At 45.5% G+C, this 12,599-nt stretch overlaps 1 protein-coding gene across 1 annotated transcript; it reads left to right on the forward strand.

Annotated features, from left to right (window-relative positions):
- Nucleotides 1-8,512: 8,512 nt before the first annotated feature.
- On the forward strand, nucleotides 8,513-11,545 carry LOC103700884 (thaumatin-like protein 1). The gene is made up of 3 exons (XM_008782781.4): nucleotides 8,513-8,925; nucleotides 9,025-9,703; nucleotides 10,739-11,545. The coding sequence occupies exons 1-3, from the start codon at nucleotides 8,853-8,855 to the stop codon at nucleotides 10,923-10,925; spliced, it is 939 nt and encodes a 312-aa protein (XP_008781003.2). The 5' UTR covers nucleotides 8,513-8,852; the 3' UTR covers nucleotides 10,926-11,545.
- Nucleotides 11,546-12,599: the final 1,054 nt, after the last annotated feature.

Below are 12,599 nucleotides of genomic sequence, written 5' to 3' on the forward strand. Positions count from 1 at the left end.
GCCTGGGGAAGAGTCCGGCCGATCGCGCTCGGGGCGGGGGTCACCCCAGGAATTGATAGGGTCCCGCTCGGTCGGGGCCTCGGCGCGTCCCTCCTCGAGTCATCAGGAGCCGACCGAGTCGAAGGCCGGGTCGGGGACTGATCACGTCCGACCCGTCCGTCTCGGGCAGGCTCGGATGATACCTCCGGAGTAGCGGCAATCTTACCACCGGAGGGCTGATACAGCGTCAGCTGCCGGTCCGTGCCCACGACGTCTCCCTGATCGGTGGGCCCGGACTCGTCGGTCGGCGTCGGAGGCACCTCCTTACGGGACTTCTTCGCCGGTGGGGCCCCGCTCGGAAGAGCTCGTTTCCTCCTCTGGGCTGCTTCCAGCAGGGACGCCCTACCAACAGCCTTTGTCTTCACCGACCGCATGACGTCGTCGATCTCTGCAAAAAGGACGGGATAGTCGGAGACGGAGAAACCAAAGGAAAGAACGGGACGAAAGAAGGGAAAAAAAGTCAAGAAAGAATCGGTGGCGGACTCACGGTCGGTGGGGACCGAGCTCAGACCGACATTCACCAAAGTATCCTCGGAAATAAGGCGGGCCACCGGGGGGAGCTGGCCCTCGGCAACCAACCCCTTCAAGGCGGCCAAGCCATCGGACTCCTCCCTTCACAGTCTCGATAGGCCGATCGGAGACTTCATTGGGGTCTCCCAGGTCGCCCTGATTTCCCAAGAGGGATCTGCATCAACAAAAAAGAAGCGCTCCTTCCATTTGTGAATGGAGGTAGGAGCCTCCTTGACGAGGCCGCATCCTCGCCGCGCTGCGAAGCACCACCACCCTTTGTCCTGGGGGTGGCCGCTCAGGCTGTAGAACTCCCAAAAAATATTCAGGGTGGCGGGAATCTCGTGCATACGGCAGAGAACCTGGAAGACCGTCAGGGCCCGCCACGAGTTCGGCACCAGTTGCGTCGGTGCCACTCTTAAACCCCGTAGCACCTGCATGACCAAGTCCGAAGGGGGAAAGCGGAACCCGGCCTGGAGAATGCCCTCATTGATGGCGATCTTCCCTGGAGGAGGATGGGACATCCTCTCCTCAGGCCCCGGGAGCGTGGCGTTGCAGGCCTCGGGAAGGTGGTACCGAGCCACGAGTCTGTCTAAATCTGTGGCGACCAGCTCCGACTTAATTTGGTCTGCTCTCACTTCGCCCATTCCTAATGGCCAATAAACCTACGGTTAGGACGGGGACCGGAAGGGGGGAAAGACCGGAGCGACTGGAGTACACTAGTATAAGAGGGGAAAGTATGGAGAGCCCTAAGCAGAAGAATGGGGAAAACTCACCGGAAAAGAGGTAAGAACGGCTCCGAGAGCGCCAAAGGAGAAACGAGTGAACAGTCCGACGGCAGCAACAGCAGCGCAAAGGGGAAACTTGAAAATATCTGTAAAGAAGAAGACGGACGGGGAAAGGCCCCCGATTAAATAGGCGGAAAGGCAAGTAACGCCTCAATGACGCCAGAGGACGCCTGGCTGCCAAAGGGTCGCTCGCGCCCCAAAGGCGAATCGACACCATTAGGGAAGGATGTCCGCCGAAATCCTCAGACTGCCAGGTCAGCAATAACCGCCATACGCCATAAAAAGGGCGGGGAGCTCGAAGCGCGCGCGCCTCTCCGAGGAACGGCGGCAATCCCGAAACATCACTCCCTTCACCTGTTCCCCTTCTGGTTCCAGGCTCGGAAGTGGGGGGCTACTGTTACGGGGGAACTAAGCCGCCATGCCCCACGTGACCGGCACGCGCGCCCAGGAAGACTACGGCTGCCCTTTGATCCAGCGCTCCGACCCCGAGTCGGACGTCCTCGGCTCCGCAGCCCGACCCCGAGTCGGCTGTCCTTTGATCCAGCAATCCGACCCCGAGTCGGATATCCTCGGCTCCGCAGCCCGACCCCGAGTCGGCTGTCCTTTGATCCAGCAATCCGACCCCGAGTCGGATATCCTCGGCTCCGCAGCCCGACCCCGAGTCGGCTGCCCTTTGATCCAGCGCTCCGACCCCGAGTCGGAGATCTCTTGATAACGACAGGCTATTCCCCAGAGGCACGCCGCGGCCTCCTGCTCCACTACTCCCTGCAACGGCTGTATCCGATGCTGCTCCACGATCTCCTGCATCAGCCGTACAAAGCGGAGCCCCACTATGCCCTGACGTGGCCGTACCCGGTGCTGCTCCACGACGCCCTGTAACGGCCATGTCAGTGGCCACACCATCGTGCCCCACGATAACGAACCCCCCTGAGAGACCCCCCAGCCAGGTATATATGCGGCTGGGGGGAGAAAGGGGGGGTGAGCAATATCTCCCAGAGCACTCTCTTACTTGCGATTATCACCTCTCCTCCTCCTCCAATCTCCTCTGACTTGACCGTCGGAGGGCCATCACCACCCTGGTGGTGGTGCAAGGCTTGTTTGCAGGTTTCTTGGCGGAAGGTGGAGCGCAACCAACACCAACCAAGACAACTCAGACGGAACCCCGTTCACACCGCAGTGCCAATCGTTCTCGGTTTGGACCACCAGCAACAAAAGCAATAAAGGCATTTAGAGCTAGTTTGGATAATTTGGCTGAAAATTCTATGAGATTCGCAAATTGGCTTAGTACAACCAGCAAAATCATTGAATTACGGGCCGAGCTCGGCCTATATTCATAAATATCTAGGATTAGGAGTAGCTTTAGAGTGAGCCAGCCCGATCCTATAGGTATTTATAATTATAGACCTAGTCTAGCCTATAAATTATATAATTTTATTAATTGTACCAGCCCAACCCATGAATCCCATATGATTTTCGGTCCAATTATCCGAACAGGCTTTCAAGGAACTTGGTACCAGACAAAAGCAACACTAACACTAAATCCTTTTTACATAAATTGCCATTTTGCCATCTTAGCAATGAGGTCGCTACTCCCCTTCCGGCCCAATTCAGATGAAACCACTCTAACGTCCGCGCATGCTTTTCTTGCGTTGGCAAAGCTTACTTGGCATCTTTGTTGTCTTCCATAAGCTATGCGACATGGCTCGTGGTCGATTTCGCTTTAAGTTATCATCTTATGCATGCCCAAAAAGCAAACAAATAAGCAAGGGATAGAAGAACCATACGGAGAAGAGAGTCATTTTTTCCCCTAGATTCTGCAAAGCCTTTACGTGAGGTATAACGTAGTGGGCAGTGACAAAAAACCTTTTATAAAGGAGAGAGACGGAGAATGACATCAGATGGAGAAGAGAAAGACTTCATTCCTTGACCCTTTATCGATAGGGAATTTTTTTTTTTTATGGTACAGCATCCTTAGGGACTTTACACGACATCCATCAATCAATGGAGGTCTATCCGAAGTCGTGGCTTGGAGGTCAAGAGTTCTCTTTGTTCTTCTTTTCTTCTTCTCGCGTAAAAAGATGCATTAATGGCGTGGCAAAAGTATTGCAGCCACGTGAACGCGACTATGCTTGAATAGCTGCATCCTTCGGAGAAAGGTTTTGAAGAATCGAAGTTGCATTGTTTTTTAATCATCCTATCACTTTACAAGAGCAGTTAAATTCCCATCTTTTTCGATTCTCGTAATAATTCTAGTTATATTTCTCACTTAAAGATTTAAGCCATGTTTAATTTTTATTAGAAAATAACCTAAAATTCAGGTGCCAAGGAAAAACATCTTACTAAGTCAAGATTTCCATAATTTTTTTTGAGATTAGAGATCTCCATAATTCTATGCATAATAAAAATCCGAGATCCTCAACCGAAATTCATAGATATTTGTGATCATAATAAAACTTAAGCTTATTTACAAAACAATTATAGCATACAGAATAAATTATACACAATTTCATGAAGACAGCATATAAGCATCTAATTCACTCTTTTAAAAAACAACATATATTTATTTATTTGTTTTGCAGCAGCGTATACAGTTGGACAACAGAACTTAAACTAACTTAGATTAAAAATATAATATAGCAAATGCATCATAAAGAATTCTTAGAGAAGTTATATTGCCATCTAATCCACACTGAAATCTTCTCAAATTTAAGTTATATTCAGTATATTAGTAGCAATTGTACGCATTTGCATATGCATTATAACTAGTTAGATCAAACTCTATTTGGTAGCGATCCTATTGTTATTCTCCAAGGAAAAAAAGTAGAAACTAGAGTTAGATAGGCACTTATAGGATGATGGTGCACTTTTTGGGCTTTTCAATTGGATTTTCCAACAGGATAGTAGCCCTAAATACAGCCCATCATGCCCTATGTTGTTGCATGCAGGACACAATCGAGCCAAATTGAGTCAAGTAGCTAGAGCCTTAGCTCGACTCAATTCAAAACACGTGGGTTTGAAACTCAACTCAAAATCGATTTGAGCCTTAATACTCAAACTCGTCTCGATCAAATAATAATAATAATAATAATAATACTCGAAATGGATTCAAATACCAGTCGAGCCATACTTTCTCTCATGTTCAAACATTTGTAATAACTAAAAAATATGTTTAAAACAAATATTATATTTTAAAATATTAAATTAATAATATATATATTAAAAAAATATAATATTATTAAGAATATATACTCAACTAGGCTTGTAAGATTCAAAAAATTGTTCAAGCTGTTCGACTCATTAGCACCTCTAGTGTTGCAGGAGGCTTTTAGTCACCATTTAGGCTATTTTTTCAAAGAAAAGTAAAGTGGCCATTTTTGCAAAACCTACACTGTAAACTCAGTTGTGGCCTGAATATCTACCACTGCACATGTAGTCATTGGCCCAGGAGGTTAGCCCAGTAGGTCGGACCTGGCCTTTTAAGGCCCGATTCAGTAACCAGTTCTTGGGCTGGCGTCGGCAAGCGATGCACATGGCACCTATTCTAGCGTACCAGATCCCATCAAAACTCTGTCGTTGAACGTGCTTAAGTTCCTTTCATGTACCGCGCCGACACGTGCCGACACGGGCTCGTATCATCATGCCCCACCAGCGGCATCTAATGCGTGTCTCACGCAATGTGGCAGCCCCACTTCATCACAACGCCTCCACGCAAGTAACACGAGTTTTTTTTTTCTTTTATTTTTTTGAGAATCGGGTACCATCCACTCAGTTGCAGCAGCACGAGACAAGATATCTTCCAAGAAGGGTCCTTCCAATGTTATAATATTAAAATTTCTTATAAGATAAGCTTTCATTTATTATAAACTAATTCTATTATAATTTATTATATAATACAGACTAAATTGTTTAAATAAATATTTAAAGAGTTCGTACTTAATTTGTGATCATACAATTATTTTGGATCCTATTAGTTCAGTTATGCGGTATCATGAATATTGATGTAAGCCTAATTTAATTAATAGGCATCATAATGGACGAGCCCATTAGCATTACATGTGAGGGGCTGTGATGCTTTCCTTTGTCAAAATTTGGATCTATGAAGATGTTTGCGAAGTTCAAGTCAAGTCCATCCAAGCTTAATTAGTTGCAGTGCATTTATCTTGTTCAGGCCTGGCAGGTTTTATTTCTTAGAACTTGGTCATGATCAGTGAGAAACATATTGCGTCATTCAGTGAATGTGACTCCATGATATATTCTATAATATTGGATAGTTTAAGTGCTAAATACAATTAGGTCAACAAATTTGTGAGCTTGTATATGGCCTCGTGCTTGTTTTAGAATGTAGAGAAAATATCAGATTTTTTGTGATCATATCTTAATAGATACATATAATTTTTTTCTTCATACATTTGCAATGGTTGTGCAATGGCGGAAATTGGTGTTTCAACTTATTGACTGATCCATTACATGGGGTACATCTCAGGCCAGGTCGACCTGAACCCAAGCAACCAGAACCATTAAACTTGGGTTAAATTAGGGCAATATGTATCTTAGATTGCTCTACTATGGATCAAAATGACCACCTAATCAAAACCCAAACGTATATTTGTTTCGGTTGTGCCACAATCCAACGAAACTTGAGCAGTAGTTTATAATGGCGCTGTCAATCCTGCAGAGACTAGACTCGTCCATCGATTAGAATGTTATCGTACAACGAATGTTAGCAATTGATATCCATTGAACTTAGGGCTGCAAATGGGTCGGGTTGGGTCGGGTCCTAGGTGACCCCGATCCGACCCGGTTGCATGTTCGGATCCTAATTTTGGACCCAGACCCGACCCGGTTGAAAAACGGATCGGGTCGGGTCGGGTCCATACCTACCCCGATGGGTCATTCGGGTCGGGTCGGGTCCGGATCTGGTCGGGTCCGGATAAATGGCATCTATGACACGTGGCGAATATCATGTCGCCCTTAATGATGATGGGACGGCTAAAGATATGGGCGGCCCCCCTCCCCTTTCCCATCCGAAATCGGGTAAAAAATTCAAATTAATTAATTAACATTTTCATAAATAGTAAGATTATTTTTTTAAGAGAAAACGAACTAAAAAAAAAAAAAGAGATAGTGGCTTAGCTTTTTCTTTTGGTTTTTTGGGCTGCAGGGCAGTGGAAATGGAAGGAGCCACAGTGGCTGCTGCAGCACCACTCTTACCAGTCTTTCTTCGCAGAGGGATCCACACCACACTGCAGTAGATCGAGCAAATCAAAACTATATTGAGAAAAAAAAAGAGAGAGAAAAAATATAAAAAGATGAAAAATAAAAAAGAAGTTGATCTTACCGTGCATCTTTTTCTTCTCTTCCTTGGAGATTCTCTAGTTCTTGCTGAAAGGATGGAAAATCAAGAGACAGAGGAGAGAAATCGGAATAGAAAGGGTTTTAGTCTTTGAGATGAGGTATCTTGAAGAAGCTGATGGAGGTTTTAACTTTTGAGGGAGTTAGGGTTTGAGGAAGACTAGATCGTTGAGGAAAGAAGCTCGGAGTCTGTCGATCTAGAGGGATTTAGAGCCTTAGAGGTCAATCTTTCCCATGCAGCAAGATTTCAGGCTCTCACCGCTCGGAGTTGGTTGATCAGTTGATGGAAGCGGCAAAGGTGTGAATGGGTAGGCTAGTAGTTTAGTCAATAGAAGAAAACCTGGAAACCCTAAGGAACGGGGGTCGGTGGATGGAAGAACTGAAGAACCTCAAAACCCTCAAAGACTAGATGGAATGTGGCGGAGAACCAGAGAAGAAGTTGCTAGAGAAGAGAATAGAGATGGACAGACTCATGGAGTACCTATAGTGATCGGTGGATGGAAGAACCGAAGAACCTCAAAACCCTCAAGGATGAAAGATCGGATGGTAAGTGGAACAGGGGAAGAGAACCAGCGTCCAGGGAAGAAGTCTCTAGAGAAGATATCGAGAGAATGGAGACGGACAATGACGGACTGATGGAGAATGGACAGTGGACTGGAGAATGCAGTACGGCGCTTGAGTAGGACCACGTGGGCGGCCGAAGGCGAGAAGGCAGGATTTAGGCATTTAGCTTTATATAGTAACGGGTCGGGTCGGGTCCCGGATCAAGATTGGGTGGACCCGACCCGACCCGAAAAATAGATCGGGTCTAAATTTAGGACCCGACCCGGCCCCGCGGGTCCTAAAATTCGGGTCGGGTCGGGTCTAAAGCGGGTCGGGTCGGGTCGGGTCCCGGGTCGACCCGACCCATTTGCAGCCTTAATTGAACTAGGCCACTTCAGAGATTATCTACTGGTTAGCCCATACCCTTGACACCCCACTGAGGTTTAGTGCGGCCTAGGGTGGCCAACACTACTCCAACCCCGGCCCAACTCAAACATTTTTCAATCTTTCCAAGTGTAACCTAAACTTTCAAAAAGTGAGATGGTTCGGTTGCATCTTTCATGCAAACGAACGATCGATCTACTTTTGCAACATCAACCACCGTATCGCATCTTGTATAGCTTTCAAAGCAATCCAACTTCTTTCTTGCACCGTCTTCACAAATCTTGGAGTAGCTATTGCACAATCTAATGGTGGATAATGCAAAAGGAGGTGAATCATTCTTTGCCACGAAAGATAGAACCCGGACCCAGGTGAGATTCGGCTTAGCCGAGAATCTGGCTCAATACACGGTATGGAAGGGCTTCTCCAATTGTCAGCGGAACGTATTGTAACCCACCCATTTGCTACGCTTGTTGGAGCAAATAGCTGTGGATTGGCCTGGCCCAATCCCACTGCGGCCAGCAGCACACAGGAGTCACCTAATGGTGATATAACGCTCCAATTATTGTTATGCCCCCACTGCAAATCATATAATCTAAAAGAATGTTCAATATTGCTCAAATTGTTTCTAAAATAATAATAACAAAAGAACTAACTACCATCTTATGAATGCAAATTGCATTCAGTAGGTTAGCTTTTCCTATCAAAGTTGGTTAATTTTCAGCTATCATCCCCCATCATCATGTTCCTATCATGTCAGCAGCTGAAAGCCAGGCACCCAAGGGCTCAAGCTTTCCGTCAAAAAGAAAAGTCGAAGAGGATATCAAGGTCACCTTGCTTAATTACCCACTAAAAAAAAGTGGTCTTCTCCACTGAAAGAATGAGTGAAGCTCTCTATAAATAGAGGCCAAGAGGCTGTACTTAGATTTCCCCCTTCCACCTCCCTCCCCTCTCGATAATTTTATGGATGTTGGTGCCCTGCACTGGGTCTTCCATTCCTCCTCTCTCACTGCCATCTTTCACTTCTCCCCCTCCTCCTTTCCTTTCTCCCATAACCAGCATCCCATCCCCCACTTCCACCATTCCCAGTACCCATCCATCTAAACCCTGACAAGAACTATAAGAACATCAACCCACCAAATTTGAAGAAACAAGAAAGCAAAGAACGAAAAAAAAGGCAATAGACCAAATCGAGAAGTAGAAAGAAAAGGAGGCACAAAGCCCACCAATTGTTTCATTTTAATGGATCCCATGCTTTCATCCCCAGTCCACTTTCTCTCCCTCTCATTCTTCCTCATATTTTTCCATTCAAGCGGTATTAATTCTTGCCACGATTCCTTTGACCCAATTAGGCTATACTTATGGTCCGGGTCTTTAATTTTTTCTTCTTTTTTTGGGATTTGTATGCATGCAGAGATGCTGGTGGAGTGCACCGCATTCACATTCGTGAACAAGTGCGGCTACACGGTGTGGCCGGGGATCCTGTCGGGCTCCGGCAGCCCGGAGCTGGAGACGACCGGCTTCGAGCTGGCGACCGGCGATTCCCGGTCGTTGCAGGCCCCGACCGGGTGGTCCGGCCGCTTCTGGGGCCGGACGGAGTGCAGCTTCGACGGCGCCGGCAAGGGGTCCTGCGCCACCGGCGACTGCGGGACCGGCGGGGTGGAGTGCAAGGGGAGCGGGGCGGCGCCGCCGGCGACGCTGGCGGAGTTCACCCTGGCGGGGCCGGCGTCGGCCAAGGACTTCTACGACGTGAGCCTGGTGGACGGGTACAACCTGCCGATGGTGGTGGATGTCCGAGGCGGCACCGGGGGGTGCGCGTCGACGGGATGCGTGGTGGATCTGAGCCGGCGGTGCCCAGCGGAGCTGAGGGTCGGGGAGGCGTGCCGCAGTGCGTGCGAGGCATTCGGGAAGCCGGAGTTCTGCTGCAGCGGGGCGTACGCGAGCCCGGGGACCTGCCGGCCCTCGGTTTACTCCCAGATGTTCAAGTCGGCGTGCCCCAAGTCCTACAGCTACGCCTTCGACGACGCCACCAGCACCTTCACCTGCTCCGGCGCCGACTATACCGTCACCTTCTGCCCGGATTCGGCACCCAGGTACGCTAGCATACCGATCTTTTGCATGGATGGTTTTCTGCTTTCAGGTTCCTAGGCTTTTATGAGGTAAATTTGATTCTCATTTGTCCGTGTTTGAATTTCGTATTTGTTAGGTGCTCTTTTGCAAATTGATGTCGCAATTGAGAGGTATAGAATGGTGCTAGATAGAAATTTTTTTTTGTTTTTTTTTTGAAGTGCCTTTCACACTAACTTTTGGATGGTGTAGTGGACTGGAACTCGGAGTGAGTTTTATGATTTTGGGTTTTCTTGATAAGTTTTTATGGTGGAAGTTTTCTTCTGACGGAATTTTATGGTGGAAAGCTGGTATCTCCAACGACTAGTTGCCAAGTTGGATATTTGCTTGCACAAATGGTGGTTCCTTTGCATACTTTTTTTTTTTTGGTTCTCGCTTTTTTTTTTTTTTGGCAAATTGGCAAACTGTTGCCTTTTCTTTTTCACAGAGCTAAGAGAAGAGGAAAATAACAAAGTAAAAAAAAAAGAGAAACAATGATGTCTTCTCCGCTTTGTTCTGCTTTCTTGTTCTCTTTTACTTTGCTCTGTTCCCACGCACCCGTTTCGAAGCTCTTCTTTGGTTTCATCGGGGTGTGTTGAGTTCATTATTCGGCCATGTAAATTGGAAAGATGGACTTTGCTTTATTTAAGTATCACCTTAACTGGTAGCTCAGTAAATTAACTCTCCTCCTTAACACTCTTTTTTCTTTTTTAGATAGAAGTTCTTTTTTGGTGATTGATTTCATTAATCAGCCAATATAATTGGAAAGGTCCTCTTCAGTCAATTTCAACATCACTGCCTTAACTACTAGCTTATTAAATTAAATTTCTTGCTTTCCTTCCCTTAACTTTATCCCGTTAATAGAAGGTTTTGTAATGTTAGCTCTTCAGCACTCTTTGCCAAGTAAACTGGACTTAATTTTTTTTTTCTTCAATGTCATTTCCCTAACTGTTGATTTATTAAAATTAGACACAACCAATATATTGATCAAGCCTAACTTACTAATTTTTGTTTTTTGATAGCCAAAACAGTCAGAAATCCGCTAGAGATTATCCAACTCCGAGAACTGGAGGGGTGGTTTTGGAAGACGACTCTTGGCTTGCAAGTCTGGCCGCCGGGGCTGCTCCTAACACCAAAACGAGGGTTTCTTTCCTCCACCAATCCTTGCTGATCCTCTCCACCACGGCTTTCATCCTATTGTTGCTATAGCATTAAAAATTCTTCCAGTCCTTTTCTTTTTGTACACTGCTTTCTCTCCCACTTCAGAGGACTGGTTATAAAAAAAAAAAAGACACAGAAAGGAATAGGTGGTCGCCTTCCAAGTTCCAAAGAGAAAAAGCCTTGTGGCGACCCAAGGCTGTTCTCATCCTTCTCAAGGAATGGAAGTTTGACTGAAGCCAAGTGATGTAACCCAATGGTTTTGTATTGTATTTTATAGATTTCATTTGAATGCTCGTTAATTCATATGGTTGTTTTGATGATCACGGGGGGTGTTTGGGATCTAGGAATTATGTGGGATGGCTTTTTACTCTTTAATTCCTTTTTTTTCTCTAAAGAGCGGAGGAAAAGAATAGTTTTATTAACTTCAGTGACTAGGATGATGATGGTGGTGAGCTGGACCTCTCGTTACTTTGCTTCAGTGGGACGCTTTGGTGGCTGGATGCAATGATCTCCCTTATAGACTTCTGTAGCAGCTAAACTGCACTTTTCTTCCCCCCTAACTTTATTTTTGCTTGCAAAAGGCCCGGAGCTATGTATATGTTTTCCTTATAGCGTCAATTATCTTTTTGAGCTACTAATTGCAAATCAATTAGCAGATTTAGTGAAAACTTAACTTGTATGATGAATTAATGGCTCCAAATTTTTGTAAGTAAATATTTTTCAATGCAGTTGTCAGATGTCTTAGGTGTTTTGAATCCAGCTTAGCTGGGAAATGCAGTTGTCAGATGTCTTAGGTTTTTTTTTTTTTTTTAGCTAACTCGACCGGGAAAAATAAAAAGGCTAGTTTGTTTTTGATAAAAGTTATTGGAACCCAACTTCTAGATAGCCTAGAACTGTGCACACACGAAAGGAACGCCGTCGGTGCTGCTTTTCGTCTCCAGAACGGCAAAGAAGTAGGGCTATTGGTAGGTCAGCTGTCAGGGTTTAATGTCTCTTCCCTGTTTTATATAATTTCTTGTTTAGGCAAGAGTGAGCAAGAAAGAATGTGAGGTGACTGTTGAAAAACTTTTTTTTTTAAGAAAAAAGTTGGCACCACTAATGAGTTTGTCTTGGGGCAATAATAAAGTTGGCCGCTTAAGAACTTGCGATAGCTAGGTGAGAAAAATCGTCAGACCGAGTGGGCCTTTTTCATATTAAACAATGGGAGATATTATCATGGCAGATATCTCGGAGAGCATGCCCACGGTTCATTAATAGCCGTTATCCCGTTATAACGGCTCTTTTTCTTTTCTTTTTTCTTTTTTCGGTTGACAAGTATTATAACGGCTCTCTAAGGATATTCTCCTACAGATCAGCCAATTCAGCTTGTGCTGCATTTTCTTTTGCTCTTTTGATTCTAAGGAAGGCCAACATAGCTTGTGCTATATTATCATGTAGCTTTTGCTGGATGATAATAGAAGATTCATGCAATAGACCAAAAATAGAAGAGCGTTAGTCAAAAGCCTTATATTCTATTCTAGTGGTGGCTTTCACGTATATGGTGAAGCGAGCGGCGACAGTATAGATGATCTTTAGCATTCTTTAAAATAAAATAATAATATAATTTTTTAGTTATCATTTGCTTAGATTAGAGATATAAATGAGTCAAGCTACTCGTGAGTTGCTCAAACTCGACTCGACTTTATTGTTAGCGAGCTCCAATCGAGCTCAAGCGGCACAATA

The sequence above is a fragment of the Phoenix dactylifera genome, unplaced genomic scaffold (genome assembly GCF_009389715.1).
Source record: "Phoenix dactylifera cultivar Barhee BC4 unplaced genomic scaffold, palm_55x_up_171113_PBpolish2nd_filt_p 000797F, whole genome shotgun sequence".
In the NCBI taxonomy this organism is placed as follows: Eukaryota; Viridiplantae; Streptophyta; class Magnoliopsida; order Arecales; family Arecaceae; genus Phoenix; species Phoenix dactylifera.

Excerpts from the sequence above, each read along its gene's own strand:
- LOC103700884 (XM_008782781.4), top strand. The coding sequence starts at position 8,853 with ATGGATCCCATGCTTTCATCCCCAGTCCACTTTCTCTCCCTCTCATTC. Across the intron at positions 8,926-9,024 it reads CATATTTTTCCATTCAAGCG|AGATGCTGGTGGAGTGCACC; the intron begins GTATTAATTCTT and ends GTATGCATGCAG. Across the intron at positions 9,704-10,738 it reads TGCCCGGATTCGGCACCCAG|CCAAAACAGTCAGAAATCCG; the intron begins GTACGCTAGCAT and ends GTTTTTTGATAG.